Genomic DNA, 18,191 nt, shown 5'->3' with positions numbered 1-18,191 from the left:
CTCTCCTCTGGCAGGGGCAGAGGGCAGAAGGGAAAGAAAGAGGGTGAAGCCAAACGGAGAGAAAGAGGACTGAAGGGAGGACAGGAGAGAGGAGAGAACAAGACAGACAAAGAGGGAGGGGGTCAGTGAGAGGGAAAGACGGGGTGTGGAAAGAGCTGGAGGCCCACGCTAAAGGGGACAGGCTGGCTGTCCTTGCAAGGGGCACACAGCTCATGGCTCCCCAGACCTGAGGGCGCCCTGGGCTGAGCAGATGGTGCTGCTGGGCAAAGAACAGTCTCTGGTGTCCTTGCTCAGTGGGCAGCTGAGCCCCGTGGCCGGGTTGAGGGCCAGGCCCCATCTGCTCCCCTACTGGCTTAGAGCGGAACCATCCAGTCCCAAGGGGCCACAAGGGGCCCCCCTCCCACTCAACAGACATCCCTGGGGCCCAGGCTCATGCTTACCCCACCCCAGCATCATGGGGAGTCTGGGGCTGGACAACGCCCCTCCACCCTCAGCCCACAGCCCACATCCCTCAGCAGGGCTCCCTTTGGGCCCCCTAGGACCAGGAGGGGGCATCCGAAGCGATTTCTTTGTAACGGCCACTAGCTGCAGCTGTGCTGCTGGCCCGGAGGACGGGGGGCCAGGGGAGCCCATTCCCGGCATGTTCCGGGCGGGTGTGTCCACTGAGGAGCCCTCAACCTGCCTGAGGAATGCAGTGGGTACACACGTCGGCCTCCCCCACCCCGGCTCTCTCAGCACTGGGTAGGCTGAGAGCACGCCAAGAGCACCCTCTGGCCACAAAGGAATGCCGCCTCAGCGGGCTGAGCCCGGCCGGAGGCGGGGAGGCCCGCCCGTGTGGGTGAGCCCACTGTGGAACAGCACACGGAACACGGGGTGAGGCTGGACTTCCGACCCAGGCCAGTGTGGGGAGCGGGTGTGGGTTCTGGGGACAGGAGCGTCTTCCCCCAGGGCTGGCTTAGCTGTTCCCTGTGGGCCACCCCCCCGGCACTGACTGGATGGGGAGAAGAAGAGCAGATCACATACTAGCTGTCACGACTCCTCCGCTATTTTGAGAGAGAACTTGCCAGTACAGCCCTTCCCCGGGCACCCAGGGGCTTGGCTTCTCATCCCAGCCCAGTCCCCCACTTGCTGGGAAACTGTGGCCCACTCACATTCCCTCTGAGCCCGCCAAGTTCATCACTGGAACAGCAGGCCAGTGCTCTGAAAACCCCAGGGACCTCACCCCAAGGACGAAGTGTGGGCTGGCAGGCACGTCCAGCCTAGAATAAACACGGGGGGCTGGGCCGCCGCCCGGGCACCAGGCACGGGGCAACACCCCAGCATGGTCATTCACAGTCCTGTACAACGGCCAAGGGCCACACGGGGAAAGAGAACAGCCCGCGAGTCCCATCTTTGGCCAGGTGGCACTGGCCGCTCAGCCCAGCGCTGTCCAGAGAGATGGCACATCTCAGGCCCAGCCCAACAGTGACGGTGACTGCACCTCCTGCAGCCAGGAAGTTACAGGAGGGCACAGGAGGGCTGACCCCTGGGCAGGAGGGGGCAGTGGAGGCCCTGTCTGTGTAGACGGCTCTCACGGCTGGTGCTGGCAGCTGAGGCACACAGGGAGCGGCCAGCTGGAGCTGCCGCCAGGGCATTTGGGCTGGCAGGACTGGGGTGGCACCACTCAGGCGGACCGAAGGAGGGCGGGCTCCTGACCCACCTGGCCTAACTTCCTGGTCTCTGCGCCCCCCTCCCCGAAGCGGCAGGGTGCCTTGGCGTGCTCTGAGGACAGAAGAGAGCCCCCAAGACAAACACAATGCGCTGGCCTCCCTCCCCTCCAACCCCCTCCCGGTGGCACACCTGGGCCTCGGCCAGCATGACGTCCTGGATGATGGGTGCGCCACGGGGCTCGCCATTCTCTAGCCGCACGTAGGTGACCTGGTAGCCACGGATCTGGCCATGCTGCTTACTGGGGACAGGTAGCTTCCAGGAGACGCGCACCGCAGTGGAGTTCACCGGCTCTACCTCCACCTTCCGCGGTGGCCCGCTGGGCACTGGGGGCCAGGTAGAGAAGGAAGTCAGGCCTGGGGCACGGGTCCCAGCTCAGGTGGACACAGCACCCTCCAGGGCCTTGCCTTGCTACCCCACTGGCCCAGGAAAGGCCCTGACATAGTTTCTTGAGGCTGCCCCTGAAGATGAGCTTGGCAGGCTCCGTCGGAGACGGGAAGAGCCCAGGACCGGTCTGCCAGCCAAACCCCCTGGCCCAGGGCTACCTCACCCGGTGGGGGACTGGTGGGGTGGGGGGCTAGGAGGCAGCTGCCCCGGAGTCAACATGACCCGGTCTAGCTCCTCCAGGGCCCCTAGACCATCTTGTTGACTATTCTGTGCATCTCTTGCACCTTCCAGTCTTGACCTTTCTAATCCTGGTTGGATGCTGCTTCTTGAACTTCGGGTTGTAAGTTTCTAGCAGCGCCCAGCGGGGACAGGGGCCTGGGTGGTCCCTAAAACTCTCTCTCCAGCCTGGGTTGCAGTAGGAAGATGAGTCCCTGTGGGCTGGTGGGCGGCAAGGCCCTGGGGAAGCAGGCGGGTGGCGCCTCCCCTCCCGCCCTCCGGCCGCCTACCGTCTTCGTCCGTGCGCACCAGCACCGGGCTGCTCTCGGGGCCGGGGCCCACGTCTGTGTGCGCCCGCACCCACACCCGGTACTCCGTCCACTTCTCCAGGCCCACCAGGTCCCAGCTGGAGTAGTCGCGGCTGATGCCGTCCACCACATGCCGCCCTTGGTCCTCGCCGTCCACCGCCTCGTAGGCCACCGAGTACTGGGTGATAATGCCGTTGCGGCTGTCGGCCGGTGGCGGGACCCAACTTACCCGGATGGTGGTGGAGCCCGCACTCACACAGGTCACCTTCTGGGGAGGGGCGGAGGGGGCTGGGGAAGACAAATGAGGGGAAGCAGGCAGATGGGGCGTGGGGGTCACAGGCACGGCGAGCCGTCACAGAGGATGGGAGACTCACCCAGGCCGGCTGCTCCCCGAGAACGCAGGGCTCCCCCGGCCCCATCCCCGACCTCCCCCCGCCCGCCCCGGGCTGGCTGCCGCCATTGCCGCCAGACAAATCCGCTTCCTCCGGACCACGGGCTCTTCTCACGTCAGGACACACGCGCACAGTCTCCCACACACATATGGCGTCTCTCACACATAGGGGACTCCAACACGTTTCACACACGCATATGCTGTCTCGCACACAACACACACGGCACCACACGCACAGGCCGAGGGCCGCACCACGAGCTCCCCCGAGACCACCTCTCTTCTCAGGACAGACGGCCCCAGGGCTCCCCCAGGGCAAGGCTGCCGTGGCCTGTGCCTGGCCGAAAGGCTGTGCCCAAGGCACAGGGACCCACAGTGGGAGGTCGGACACGGGGGGGGGGGGCGGCGGATGGCCCCGGGAGTAGCTTAGGGAAAGGTGCCCACAGAGGCGCTCTCTTTCAACAAGGGCCTGTGCCTGCCTTGTTCCCGGTGACATCCTGGACCCCATTCCAGAGGGCTGTGCTACCGTCTCTGGTCTGCACCACCCCTGCTTTGGTGACTTCAGGCCGCTCAACCCCTGGTCCCAGAGCTCCTCACCTCCAAGACTGTCTCCTCCCCTGCAGTGCTCAGGAATATCCTGGATGTCACCACTACCGGAACGGCCCCAACCCCCAACCGTGGCCCTCGACACCCCCTCACAGAGCCTTGCCTTCCGCCCCAGATCAGCTGCCTCAAGCCCCCAGCACGGTGCCTGTCTGTCACCCTCCATCCTTCCCACCCTCCACATTCAGCGGAGATGCCAAGGACCACACCTCAGCACTGTTTTCAACATGCCAAACTCCCTCAGCCTCCACAACCCGTCCTCGGCCAGCCCATCAGCTCTGAAAGGGCTCAAGACCCCGCCCTCACCAGGTGGCACTGGGCAGGCTGGCGGGCTGTGAGCACATGCCCTGGGCGCACCTGGGCCTCGCACTGACCGCTGGGCTGCCCCTACGCAGCTCACTCGGCCGCTTGCCACAATGCTGGCCCCTCCCCGCCCACTCCCTGGAGCATGACGGTGCCCCCACCGCGCAGAGGTGACCAAAGCCCCCCAGTAGCAAACGCCTCCCTTCCTTGCTACCCAGCAACCCGCATGTACACCCCTTCTTTCCTGCCTCCAGCAGGAGCAGAGAGGCGTGTTCTCTCATCCAAGGCTCTCCCCCCATGGCTTCCAATCGGCTCTGTCCCTTGCCGCATCTGAACTCACACCCAGGTGCGCTCCTGTGCTTTGGCCACTCAGCAACACCATCTGGCCTGGATGAAACTCTTTAGACACAGCAAAGACACCCCCTCTTTCCTGGACTTCTACCCCACTCACTTCTCCTGCCAAGCATCACCATAGCACAGGATGAACCTGGGTGCCCGGAGGCCTGCTGGGTTCTCCACACTGGCGTCCTGCTTCTCCTGGCTCTAGACGCCAGAAGCACAGCATTCGCCCTCCCCTCACAGTGCCCTGCCAATCTTCACCATGTCCCAGCCAGGAGCATCCCAGAAGCCCTGAAATCCACCAGCACTGGCTCATCTGAGCCTCCCTGTGCTGCAAAGTCGAGCTGGTGTCCAGCATCCTCTCGGGCTGCCTGACTCCGTCTCGCATGGCAGCTCCCTGCTCTCTGTCCCAGAGGTCCCTCACTGCTGTGTTCTGGTGGCTGCTCCAGCCACATGGCCTACTGCTACCCAGACTGAGCACCTCGTGCCTCGGGGTCTTTGCGCCTCTGGCCCAGCCTCCCTGGCTTCTCAAACTAGGTGAGATTCCTGCCCAATCACCTCGACTCTGCACGCTCATAGCACTTTGCACAAATGTCATTAAAAGGTCATTTGTGTAATTGCAGGTTTAATGCCTGTTTGCCCCCCACCCCGGGGCGTAGGATGCCCACGGCAGAGGTCACGTTAGGGTTGCCTGCCAGTGTCGAACTGTGCTTGTGGAAGGACCCAGGAGCGTCAGTCAGGTCGCGCATGGCCTCCTGAAGTCACTGGGATGTGTGCACACACTCCCGTGTCCCGTGGACAACCTCATCACTACGCCTAAGGCCTCAGGTCATCCACACGTGGTCACTGTCTTGATCCCAGTACCCCCATACCTAGGGCCCTGTTATCCCTCAGACAGGGGCGGTTGCTGCGATATAGCCCTGGGCTCAGGACAAGCGCAGACCGCAGTGGTCACAGCCGAGGAACACGTGCCAGTACTCACACTAAGAACAGTCTTACAGGCCCATCCAGGGACTCGCTGACACACAGTGCCACGGGGCCAGGTAGTGAGATGTGGCCACACACACTCACTGCGTCAGCCTCTCACACAAACATCGTAACACATGCCACGGGGTGGTGACACGGAGGACCTCACAGACGGCTCCACAGATGGACACGTGGCCCACACACGGGCCAGCGCTTGTTCACACGGTCCCGTTTTTCATGAATGTGTCCCTGTGTGCGGCTGGCTCGGGGGATTATGTGGCCCACTTACATCTCACGGTGGGCACACAAGTTGGGGACGTGGGTGACAGGTGAGATGAGAGGTGGGGGTGTGGGGAGGGAAGACAGCTGCCAAGGCAGGTCTGAGATGTGACGGTCCTGCCACTGAGGATGGCGCAGTCGGTGGGGATGACCAGTGTGGGGGGTGGAGGAAGGAGATGAGCCACAACACAGAACTTACCTGGGTGGGGGGAGGGGGCCTTGGGAGGGGGGCAGAAGTCAGGCAGGGTGCAGTGAGGGCGGCAGCCGCCTCGACACAGTTTACAGGGCACTTACCTGTCCCGCTCTCGGGGTCCGGACCTGGAGCCCAGACCAGAGTGCCCAGCAGATCTGACCTCCCACCTGCTCTAGGGGAGGGGTCGTATGTGTCTGCCCCAGCCCAGCTGTAGCAGGTGGCCTCAGGAGACACTTACTGGACTGTGCCGTGCGGGCCTCAATGGTGGGGGTGAAGACCCCCACCCCCATGTCCGAGCGGGCAGCCAGCTGGAAGTGGTACAGCGTATCAGGCTTCAGGTCCTCTAGGGTGTAGGAGGAGGTGGGGTCGAAGGTCACCTTGTGCTGGAAGAGCAGGGAGCACTCACTGACGATGCTGACCTCAAAGGCCACTCAAGGTCATTCCCCCACGTGGGCCGCAGCGGACACCCCAGGCCCAGTGTGGCTTGGGGGCTGGCTCCCTGCCACACGGCCAGCTCGACCACACAGGTTATGCCAGAGGCACCTCACAGGTCACATGCCACAGAACACCTGAGACCTGTGGCTCCAGGGGGAAGTCTGGGCTCTGCAGGTGCCTCGTGAGCCAGCGCCTAGGAGACCCAGGGCAGCGGTGACACAGGCCGCACAAGAGCTCCAAAGCCCCAACGAGAACCCCTGGGGCCGTGCCTGCTGAGGCTCCAGGAAGCCTGCCTCGTATGCCCCTCACAGACCTCGAGCGCCCAGGAGGGGCCTCCTCCCTTTCCCCGCCCCACCGGACACCCACCTGCTGGTCCTCGTCCTCTGCGACCCAGTACACCAGCTCATACTTGACGATCCGCTCCTGCGGAGGCAGCAGCCACGAGAGCTGGATCCTGGTGTCCGACTCGGCCTCGGCCTGGAAGTCCGTGGGCTGGGCGGGCACTGCAACAGCCCCCGCCCGGTACCATCAGCCGGGCAGAGGCACCGGCGAAAGGAGGAGGGGAAGGCGGCGCTCACCCCCACACCCGTCCTGCATCCCAACTGAGCACGAATCTGGGATACGAGGCCCTCACGCTCCCAGAGCCCCCAGGCTCACGGCTCAGGGAGGAGCCCCCACGGCCTCGCCCACCCTGGCACCAGGGTGCTGCCCGCACCTACCTCCCTGCTGCGTCTTGACCTGGATGGCGGGGCTGGGTGGGCCGTCCCCCACAGCGGTGAAGGCCAGGACGCGCAGACTGTAGGTGATGCCGGGCAGCAGGCTGCCCACGGTGGTGAGGAGCCCGGCGTCCGTGTTGTGCTTGTGCCAGGCACTCAGCGGCCGGCGGGCGTCAGGCGTGTAGTAGACGCGGTACCCCCGCACCAGCCCATTGGGCTCCTCGGGCGGCTCCCACTGCACCAGCATGGTGCTGGCGCTCAGCATGCGTGCCTGGACGCGGCGAGGGGGGCTGGAGGGCGCCTGCTCCCCGGTGCGCGCCCGCACCGCCTCGCTGGGGGGTCCGCGCCCAATGCTGTTGACCGCCAGCACGCGGAAGGCGTACTCCGAGAACGGGCTGAGGCCGCCGATGCTGTAGCGGGTGGTGGCCACGCCGTCCACCTCCTGGAAGGGGCCCTCCGTGCCTGCAGCCCGGTACTGGATGCCGTAGTAGGACACAGGCTCTGAATTCCCAGAGTCCCAGGTCAGGGTGACGCTGGTGGCCGTCGTCTCTGTGACCACAAGGTCGATTGGAGGCTTTGGTAGAGCTGGAGGCAAAGACGAAAGCTGGGGGCGGCCGACAGTCGCGAGCCCAGGCGTCAGCCCCGCCCCCGCGGCCACTCAACCCCAGTGCGCCGACTCCAGTCCACCTTGAAGACTAGGCTAGAGAGCGTACGGCGACTCAGAGGGCACCTGGTGGGGGTGGCGGCTGTGCTCATGTAGCCCTGGGCCACCTAGCGTCTGCGCACATCACTCTGGGACCCGCCTGACCCTACCGACCTCAGTCTGTGACTCGTCCACAAGCAGACCCAGAAGTGGCGGCCCTGCCTGGGTCCCCTGCAGGTGGAAAGCAGACAGGGGAGCACAGAACTGCCCCTGCGGCTCATCACCTCACCTGCTGGCCACAGTACTAGGCTAGGGAGGGAGGTGGTTTCCCAAAGGAAGGACCCTAGCTTTTAGAAAGGGGCAGCAGGGGTGCTGGCCTCAGACCCTATGGCATGACGCAAATAGGGTCAACAATTAAGAGTGCCCACCGCGGGCCAGGCACTGTGCTAGGAGTGGGGACACACTGTCACTGTCGCAATTCGCCCCTGCGCTCCTGCAGTTTATATTCCAGGAAGGGAGGGTTGGTGGGGAAGGGCACGCTGGGCTAGTGCAAGGACAGCAGAAAGGCGGTGCTGAGATGGGCATCGAGCCCAGGGAACCTCCCTGGGCAGTGACCGGGAAGGTCTCACAGAGCTGAGATACAGCCAATGGTCACTTGTGTGTGACCCTGGGCCTCAGGTCTCTCGCTTGTAAAACGGGGGTGATGCGTTCATCTGTCTCCCAGGTGACGAGACCGAAGAAAACACTCTGCGCTTACCGGTACCTGCCCCTGGAGCTCCGTCCACGCCAGCTAACACACGTGTTGTAACAGTCACTGGCCGAAACCCCTCCCCGCACCCCCAAAGGCCTGGACCCTGAAGCAAGGGCACAGAACAAGGGTCCCAGGGCAGCTGGGACTTCCCACTGCCCTCCGGGACGGGGCGGGGCCACGCCACACCCGGCACGCACCTTTGACCGTGACCTGGGCCGTGGCCTCGATCATGCCCAGCGAGGAGATGGCCACGCAGGTGTAATTGGCGGAGCGCACCACGTTGCTGAGCTCCAGCACGTTGCGGCCCACTGGCATCTCGTCTTCCTTGGTGAGCTCCTCGGCCCCCATCATCCACTTCACGTAGGGCATGGGTGCGCCCACGGCCACGCACGTCAGGTTCACGCTGCCGCCCGGCATCACCTCCTGACTGCTGGGAGGGATGGAGAAACGAGGAGCCACACGGCGCACTGTGGGAGGAGGGAGAGAGGCGCTCACAGGCCGGGCAGGACACGCGGGAGGATGGAAGGGCGGGGGCCCCTCATCCAGGAAGCCCTGCCGCAGAGCCAAACCCACCTCAGAGACGGGGGGAGGGGGGGAGAGTCCCTGGGCCCCGCTCACCACCTCCCACCCGCGTCTGGGCTAGAAGTAGCCCCACACTCAGGGACTGGAACATGGCGCTGCAGCCAAGCTCCCCTTTTATAACTGGAATCTCAGCTCAGAAAGGACCTGCCTGCCCAGGCCACACGGGACTCAGTGCAAGGTCCAGACCGCGGGTCCAGCCCGCAGGCCTAGCCAGGGCCTCATCCCAGGTTGCCTTCCACTGCCACCCTGCCCGGCGCCTGAACCTCCTCCCCAGGGGGCCTTCCGAGGCTCTAGCTAGGGCACCAGCAAGAGAAGTTCAGGTACCCTAGGGCGGGGGATGGTCAGGGCACGGCTGGGGCAGGGCAGAGGGTCGGTCCAGGAGGGACACGGTCCCCTTCTCTGGGGTCACACCTCCACTCCCAGGTGGTAGTGAGGGAAGAGGCGGAGTGCCTGTTGGGCCTCAGTCGGGCCCAAGGCACAACCTGGGGACCCGAAGGAAAGGGCTGGCAGGGGTGAGGGCTGGGCGGGCCAGGGACGTGGTCCGCGGGCAGGATGGGCATGACGATGGCAGCAACATGATGAGGGCGCCGAACAGACGGCTTTCCGCGCTGGTGAACGAGGGCCTCAAGGGGAGGGTGGCTGTGCCTGGCCACGACCTCTGGCCTTGGGTTCCCTGGGTCAGAAGCTGTTCTGAGCTTCTTAGTCCAAGGTGCAGCCTTGCAACCCCCTCTGCACCTCCCCAAAGATGCAAATTTGGCACATTCGGAACATGCAGGGAGGGGAGGCGGCAAGACCTTGCTGTGGGCAGGCGTGCTTGGCATGCAGATGGGTCATGCAGTTGGTGGGCTGAGGCTGGGGCGTGTCCTTCATGGGCACCCCCACGGAAAGGGCTGGTGGAGGCAGGCAGCGAGGCTGAGGGACCGGGGGCACCGCTGGCAACAGTGTGGGTCTCCGGGACCCATGCTGGGGAGCCTGGGCGTGCGAGACCCACGGTGCTACAGCAGGGACAGCTCCAGTGCGGGCTCGAGACCGGCGCGCGCAGGGCCCACAACCACAGGTTCAGCGGGAAGCCGCGGCGGAGGTCCTGGGTCCAACCTCTGCCTCACTGCAGAGGTCAAAGCTGCGGGCCAGGGAACACACAGACAGCAGATTACCAGGTCCTGCGAATGCACTGCCCAAGTCACCTGATCTCCTCCAAGTCCATGGGCCCCTGAGGGCCGAAGCTGGAGCCAGCACCGCCTGTCCCTGCCTCGGCGTCCTCTAGCCCCGCTTCCGGCTGGCTCCCGCCCCGGAACCATCCTCCACAAACAGCCAGCACAGATTTGCTCACATCACTCCCCTGTGGAAACCCCCTGCGTGGCTCCCCAAGGGCTGTGCAGACCAGACTATAGGATCCCTGCTGACTAATCCCCTGACTCCACTCTGGCCAACCCCCTCTCTGAAGGCCTCGAGACTGAACCCACACACCGGCATCTCGAACCTGTGTTGTGGCTGGGTTTGGTGTGTTTCCTAGACACCGACTCGTCTGCCTTTCAGAACTGGCTTCCTTGTTTTCTGCAGGGGAACGAGCTCTCCCCTGCATGTACATGGGGCCTGTGACCCAGGTGTGACTAATGAGATACCACCTTGGACTTCTGCAAAAGCGATTAGGGAAGGAACTTTCTTGAGGATGACGGCTAACCTTAGAGGGGGGATGGGGCCCAGCTTTTACAACACACACGGGAGAGAACCTGCTTGAGCATCAAGCCAGAAGGGAAAGCGCTAGCGACAAGAACGCACGCCTGTCAGGCGGGCAGCCACACCCATGGCCAAAACCTACATCAACGTCTTTTATCTTGCCAAGAGTTTCCCTGCCTCGTGTACACAGAGACAGAAGTGGCTTCCCATCGTCTGTCCTAAGGCTGGGGTCTCCATCCTGTGAAGCAGCTTACAGCACAGGGCAGTTGTGTGTGGCGGAGAACAGGCCAGGTGCAGGGGCTCAAGGGCAGGAGGAAGCCGAGACAAAGAGCCCCCCTTCAGGGCGCTGCTCCCCAGTGGTAGAAGGGTGGCGGGTCAGGTCTGAGGCAGGGAGAGAAGCGCTGTCCAGAGGCGCGGGCACTCCCCAGAGGTGGGCCTGTGGGGCGGGCCTGCGCAGCAAGCACAGCCTAGCACCAGGCCTGCTGATGGAGGGAAGGGTCCAGGGCAGGCTGGGCAGAAAGGTGCAGGGGAGCAGCCTTAACTGGCCAAGCCTCTCCTGTACACTCAGTCAACAGTGGCCCCAAATTCTCCTGGCAGCAGCGTGGGTTCAAGCAAGACAAACACGCTTGAGCACCTACCAAATGAGGCTTCTGCGCTGCAGATGCTACTGGGTCCTCACTACAGATGAGGGGAGTGACTTAAGAATGACACTGACCTCGCCAAATACACATACTGGGAGTAGATCTGTGTGATGAAAAGCTCGTGTCCTTGCTGACAGCTGAGTGAGAGACTCCAGAGCTACAAGGAGAAGCTTCTAAAGCCTTTTGGCTTCTGGATTAGTAAAGGCTGGCAGAAGAGGCAGAAGGGGTAAAAAGATGGGACTTGGACAGCCAGTGCCGGGGGAGAGGCCACAGTTGTAAACGTGCCCCTGGTCAGTGGTGGAACCTTGGGCTTGGACTGCAGAGTCCAGTTAACCTTGGCTAAGTTCTAGCCTGGCAGCCCAGAAACTTGACTGGACTTTACACCAATAGTCTCTGGAGAACAGGTTCATCCACCCCACTGTCCAGACCTAACACTGAGAGCAGTTTTATTGTTACTGCCTTCCCCCCTTCTAGGTATAGGGGAAAGGGAGATATCCAGGGGGCAAGGAAGGGCTGAGATGTCACATGTGGCCCTTAGGGTCATCCCTAGCACCAGGCCAGGGCCTTCACAAAGACATGGACGTTGGCTGCCCATGGCCAGTCCTGAAGGTCAGTTTCCTGCAGCTCAGACACACCTTCCCGGCAGTGCAGGGGCAGGGGGTGGGGGCTGGGGTGGGGGGTGGTGGTGGCTCAGGTCCCCTGGGCCTTCCCGGACGGCCGCCCCCACCCCAGTGGCCTTGCTGCAGCAGCCCCATCACTCCTCCTGCTGTCACAGACCCAGGCCCCCCAAAGGGGTAGGACTCGCCTAGGACTCAAGTCTATTGACAGAAGCAACAGCAGGGAAGGAAAAACCAACGCCGGGGAAAATGCACTTAGGGTCTAATCTCGGGCTCCAACAATGCTGGTCTATTACTGTTCCCCGTGCATCCTTAGTACTGACATTTTATAGACAATTTCCAAAACAGGGCCCTGCCATTTCTGGATTATATTTCAGCTGTAACTTTTAAGTCTAATTATTTGCGCTGACAACCCCCTATAACAGGGCGGCGCGACGCCCGGAGGCATCAGCATTCAGCAGAGTGACAGCCTAATCGCAGGGGGCGGCAGCCCCGCAATCTGCATTCACTCGCGGAAATTTCTCTGATGAAAATAACACAACATTAAGGAGGGGATAAGGGGCAGGATCCACTGTATCAAGATAAAATAACTCTTTAATAAATAACCTTGTGGCTGCCGCAGAGCGGTAATTAAACGCCGGCGTACTCGGCACACAGTTTTAAGTAAAGCTGGAAAAATGTAAGATGTAATTATCAGCGCCAAACAAATTACCAGCCCGGCAAATCCCCCCGGAATATTTAGAAACTCGTTGCTGCCTTCCTGTTAAATATTTGTGTACAAGCTTATTTTTGGTGGGACCACAGCAGGGGAGCACAAGGGTCAAGGGGCCAGGATGGGGAAGGGGGAGGTGGCTTCGGCATAGGCGGTCTCTGCTGATGCCTGTTTTCTAAACGCCCGCAGATCTGCCCGGTCAGCGAAATGGTGTAAGGAGATGCCCCAGAGCCCAGAAGTGCATGTGGATGGATGTTCAGGGCTGATACCTGAGCTGAGGTCGCAGCCCTGCTCCTGACCGGCTCCCACTCCATCCTGGAGGAAGCTCAAGTCACGGAGGAAGATGCAGGTGGCTCTGGCCTGCTTTCTGGGGCCTCGTTCAAAGCCCTGCGGACGGGGGAGCCTCCTCTGACCACCCCGACTGTGTGACAAGAATGTCTGGCCAGGCCTTGCTTGGGGCGAGGGTCTGTCCCGAGGATGGGGCTGAGAACAGAGCCCCAGGGGAGACTGCTCTGGAGGGCCCAGCCTGGGGGGACGTTTTCTCCAATTCGTGTGGGGGCGCCGTGGCCTCTTCTGGGCTCCCATGTGGGTCTAGTCACAGCCCGACACAGGGCTGAGGAAAAGCTGGCTGGCTGGGATGCCAAGCAATGCCATCCTCAGACTGACATGGGAGCTGGCGAGGCGGCTGAGTAGTGTGGCCTGGGCACATAGAGAAAGGCCGCCTGGGTCTGTGGGAGAGGGGAGATGAGTGTGTGGGAGACTTCTCAGAGAGCCAAGATGGTGCCTCCCGCTCCATGCTATGGAGACCAGGCTCCATGAACAGCGAGCTGGCCTGCTGTGCCATGTGGGGGCCTCAAAGTCAGGGCAGGCCCTGCCTGTGCTTGGAGATCATGGGCTGCGCCCATTCTTGATTGAGTCTTTTCTCTGCTATTTCTCAGAGGTTTCAATGCTCAGGAAAACGTGGAATTTTAGGTGAGTGGAGGGCGTGGCAGGCCCCCTAGGTATGCATAAAGCACAACAGTTTTTACAGTGCCCGAGTACCACCTGGAACAGACAGCTTGCCTGGCCCAGGCACAAAGGTGGGGCGTGGCTCCGTGCCATGCACCATGCCCGTCCGACCCACCACCCAGCGAGGGAACCCAGCTGAGGAGACATGCAGACACGTGGTGCATCAGGGACCCCAAGCAGCAGGAACATGCAGGGCGGGGGACCTGCCCATCCACCCCTGGTCCTGCCCGCCTGCTGGACCGAACAACAGAGCGCGGATCCGATGGCAAGTGGCGGGCAGGCCTGGCTGGAGCGAGCCTGAGGGAGCTGAGGGAGCTGAGCGAGCCCGCTGGTCCCTACTGACGGGAGCCTCCCATCGACGGGCGAACTGTAGATGGATAAGAAGTGAAAAGGACCAACCTTCTCGCTGATCTGAGAGATGAGAGTTTGGGTTGATGGCAGAGTGCGATGAGGATGAGGAGGGAATAAAAAAAAGACAAGGAGAAACACAGAGAGAGTAAAACAGGCCAACCTTCATCTGCCCACACAGCACGGAAACAAGACAAGACTCTTGTGCCCCACGCACACACACGTGCACGCCAGTGCACGCGGACCACGCCGCTCACGAAAGACTCAGGACTCATGGAGGACACGGTGGACAGGGCTGGGTCCTGCCGCAGGTGCCAAGGGCGGGGCAGGGGAAGGTGGAAGTGGGGCCCAGGCAGGTCCCCGTGCCTCACCCGGCCCCACGGCTCGGACAGACCCAGTGAGCTGTGCTCTGGGGTCAGGGCCCACCCAGCCCACAAACCCACCAAGGCACGGGGGCCTCTAGAACCCTGCCACTTCGATGAAGGCCCCTGCTGCCTGGCACTGCAGTGTAGGAGCCAGTCTGGGTCCCTATGAGGAAAAACAGTGTGGAGACATCACCCTGCTGAGAGACAGCTGTGGGCCCGCGGCCAGGCCCTGCAGAGGGGGGCGCTGGGGCAGGTAGCCTGGGTTCAGCGGAGGGCGTGGCTCCGCCCTGGCCCCTGGCAGCAGGAGGAAAGAGACGCTGTGGATGGAAGGAGAGAGTGAGTCACACAGGGAGGGAGGCTGGTCCACCCAGCAAGCCCGGGCCTGCTAGACTGTGGGTGGAGTTGCAGGCAACTGTGAGCAAAGCAGACGTAACTGAATGATGCACCCCTCACCCCCCGTGGCGTTAACCCTCCAGCAGCAGCAGCAGCAGGGCGGACTGCCCAGCACCTCCCCTGTGTCCAGGGACTTGCTAGAGGCTGTATGTGTACTGTCCCTTAAGTGCAGCGGCTGCAGGTGCTCAGAGAGGCAGAGGAGCTGAGTCTGGGGGGACGAGGGGAGATAGGGGGCACGTGCGGCACCTGCCTCTGAGGAGGCAGCATGGCCTCCGATCCAGTGGACGTGATCGCAGAGCCAGAGCCGACTTACCACCCAGAGCAGTAGGTTTTGGGGGGATTCCTCCAAGTGACACCGGCAAGGCCTAGAGACACTGGTTGTCACGACCAGGGTATTTCTGGCATTTAACGAACCGAAGACCCTGGACATTGTACAGGACAGCCCCACACAACTAAGACTTATCCGGATCGAAAGGTCAACAGAGGCAGCAGAGGCAGGCAGAGAAACCCTGGGGCTAGAATCCACGCCCAGCAGGATGGCGAGGCTCAGGTCCTCCGGGCCTGGCGCACCCCCCACCCCGGTCCACCCCCATCTGGAGGGTAGCTGGAGCCTGCAATGGAAGGAAGCAAGCCTCACAGACACTCAGCTGGCAGGCGGGCGGGCACAGGCCAGCAGGCAGGTCTCGGTGGGTGGCCCATGCACCAGCAGGCTCAGGACAGCCGGGGACCAGCAGAAAAGGCTATCCTGGAAGAATGAGGGCTGACACAGGCCCTCAGCACCACGGGGGCCAGGAAGCAGGGGTTTTGAGGGGCTGAGATGGGGGAGGTGGGGCCACCAGAGGCAGGGGTCCTAGGGCTGTGTCCACAAGCTGGGTCAGCGGGGCTCTGGGGCGTCGCTCTCGGCGGAGCTGGTCCCGAGACACCTGAGGCCCAGGCGCCACGGCAATGTGAGTGCGTGGCAGAGTGGGAGAGGCAACCCACGCCCGCTGAGGTCTGGCGAGTGGAGAGAAGTTCCACATCCCGCCCCAAGAGGCCCGCAGAGGAGCCAGGGAGCTGACTCAGGAGCCGTGCGAGGGCAGTGGGGTGCTGTAGAGCGAGACCGCTGAGGAGCCGGAGGGTCCAGCTCCCCAGTCAGGGCCAGAGCCACCAGTTACGTATCTAGAGACTCAGACGGCGGCAGCACTGGGGTGACTTTGGAGAGCACTGCTCACCCTGGGTGATGATGCAGGGCCCAGCGGCCTTGGCCTGGCCAAGGCTGCTTGCCTTAGGATGGCCTGCCCAGGGAATGTGCCCTATGACCACACCCACGCGGTTTGCCTGGGGCTCGCAGAGGCGCTACCTGGGCCTGCCTCTCTCTGGAGCAGCCCCATGCAGCAAAGGGCTTTCCTGCCAAAGCCTGAGACCTTCACCCTCTTGACTCTGGCCCATCAGGACTGCACAGCAGTAGAATGGTCCAGGGAGGGGGCTGGCCTGTGAGACGGATCCTTCCAGTTACTTCTGCAAAGGGGACTCGGCAGGCCTGTGCTTGACAGCAGCCTGGAGCAGCGTGGGGTGAAAGCTGTGCCGCTGACGACACCGTGGCCACATGGGGGTGGCTCTCAGGCTCCGGCCTCTCTACCAGACACTGGCTCCTTAAGACAAGTCAGCCGGCTCAGGTGAGCTGACATGTAGGACACCTGGCAAGGATGGTAGCGACCACCTCTCAGGCCCCCAATTCCAACGAAGCAAATTCACCCGTCACAAAGTGGGCTAGCAGCCTGGGGCCTCGCGCCCGTGCTCTGACAGAGCAGCCTCGGTCAGCACGTGACCGATGTGCAATTCTCGTGCCTCACCTGGGTGAGTGCGTCTGACCACGTGTCCTAGTGTGGGACAGGCTGCAGCCGCCGCCCCGCCCTGAGCGTGCTGCTGGACGCCCAGGTGGACACCCTGCCTCTCCAGGCTGCGTCAGGCACTCAGTGAGATGAATCATCGCTGCGAGTCGCACCGGCTGTCCTTTACGAATCCCCGGAGAGGACACGGTTTCACTTTTAATGATGCCCATCTGTGCACGAGGGCTAAGTGAGAGGCCGCTAGGGCGCAGAGGCGCTCCCGGGGCACACCAGACCGAGCATGCCTGGAAGGATGGCAGGTGGCCGGCTGTCACTGCCAGAGAGCTGTGAGCACACGCCAGACTGGACACCCCAAAACAGTGTCCACACCCTTTCTGCTTGGTGTCTGGACTGGTGGAAACGCACAGCCCGCTTATTACAGGAAGGCGCACCTGGACACGGCAGGTGCTCACACACGGGTTGGCCGCTGCCTCAGCCTAGCCCTTCACACAGGGGTCCCAACTGCGGACGGGGTCCGGCTGGCCAGAAAGGTCTGGCCTGGTCTGCTCCTGAGGCCTGCCTGCTCCGAAGTCCGGAGTCACAGTGGAGTGGGAGCCCATGCTTCAGGGGTGGGCAGGACAGACTCCAGAAAGGTCAGGCTGGTGTGTCCACATTCACACGTAAATCTGGCCTGCTCACTTGGGTGCGCGCATGCACACGCACACACACACACACGCACACACACGTGTGACTGCTCAGAGGACTAGATTCCTGTGGGGTTCTGGGCCCATGTGGCAGGACCTACGAGAGATACAAGTGCTCCCAAGAGTGGCCGCTTCCCAAAGGACCTGCAGGGAAGAAAGGCAGAGGAGCGGCGGACATCAGGAGCCGGCCCGGTGGGAGCTGGCTGCTGCTGCAGAAAGAGGAGGAGAGACCGGGCCATGGCAGCCCCGGGTCATACTCAGGACCCTGGCAGCACACCCGGCGGGGGCAGCTCAGCTCGTGGACACGGGACGGGCGCTGCCAGACCCTTACCTCGAACGTACAGGTTGGCGGGGGCCGAGTAGCGTGTGCCCGCGGAGTTGGTCGCCACACATTCGTACTTGCCTTGGTCCGACTCCTCACTGCTCTCAATCTGCAAGGCCCCTGTGGGGACACAGAGACGGAGGTCAGGCCTGGGACACTGGCACCTGTGGCTGGTGCTGACCAGATGTGGCAGACATGGGGGCCACACCCCAGTGCCGCTGCTGCTTCCTGGAAATCTCCCAAGGCGCCCGTGGCTTACCGGCTGGCACAGGACTACACTTGAGCACGCATGGCCCCACGGTCCAGCCGGGGCTGTTGGCTGTCAGGGGCTCTACCACACTGCCCCCTGCTCCGCCGAGCGGCGCTGAGGGGAGTGGGTAGAACCAGTGAACATTTCCTCTGATGCTCCAGGCCCTAAGGGCCCAGTCTGGCATTGGCAAGCAGGCAACATCCTCAGGCACAAGACCCTGGAAGTCGGTGCCCCACCAGAATCTCACAGGGCGGAAGGGGCTTGCCCTGGTGCCCAGCAGCCTCTGCTCACAGCCCCAGTCCCACCCCACCCCCAAGCTGCTGGCCCCACCCATTCCGGCTCCTCTTCCCAGGCTGGTCCTGCTAAAGTGCTTCGACCCACCACGGCTTCTGCATAATTCAGGAGGCTAATGGAGGCTGGAGCTCCCACTCGGGCCAGCACCCTGAGGGGCTGCTCTGGCCGCAGACGGACAGACAGGAGCCAGGACTGGGAGGGCAGCTGAAAGGACCCTCACGGAGAGTGGAGGAAAC

At 62.8% G+C, this 18,191-nt stretch overlaps 1 protein-coding gene across 14 annotated transcripts in view; it reads right to left on the bottom strand.

Annotated features, from left to right (window-relative positions):
- The window catches only part of PTPRF (protein tyrosine phosphatase, receptor type, F), a 74,996-nt gene that overhangs the window by 20,503 nt on the left and 36,302 nt on the right, over nucleotides 1-18,191 (bottom strand). For 10 of the 14 annotated variants that reach the window (XM_012722217.1, XM_012722210.1, XM_012722213.1 and 7 more), the window contains exons 7-13: nucleotides 17,421-17,531; nucleotides 13,871-13,882; nucleotides 8,432-8,701; nucleotides 6,844-7,425; nucleotides 6,491-6,627; nucleotides 5,928-6,072; nucleotides 1,840-2,033 (exon numbers count right to left, since the gene is read on the bottom strand). In XM_012722217.1, coding sequence (XP_012577671.1) covers nucleotides 1,840-2,033; nucleotides 5,928-6,072; nucleotides 6,491-6,627; nucleotides 6,844-7,425; nucleotides 8,432-8,701; nucleotides 13,871-13,882; nucleotides 17,421-17,531 — 1,451 coding nt within the window. Of the gene's footprint in view, nucleotides 1-1,839; nucleotides 2,034-2,600; nucleotides 2,907-5,927; nucleotides 6,073-6,490; nucleotides 6,628-6,843; nucleotides 7,426-8,431; nucleotides 8,702-13,870; nucleotides 13,883-17,420; nucleotides 17,532-17,670; nucleotides 17,903-18,191 lie in introns of those variants that run through there. The other 4 variants (XM_012722209.1, XM_012722215.1, XM_012722220.1 and 1 more) reach the window with 3 other exon arrangements.

Source organism: Condylura cristata, unplaced genomic scaffold, assembly GCF_000260355.1.
Source record: "Condylura cristata isolate star-nosed mole 26May11 unplaced genomic scaffold, ConCri1.0 scaffold00008, whole genome shotgun sequence".
Lineage (NCBI taxonomy): Eukaryota > Metazoa > Chordata > Mammalia > Eulipotyphla > Talpidae > Condylura > Condylura cristata.
This window is presented reverse-complemented; position numbering and strand designations above follow the sequence as displayed.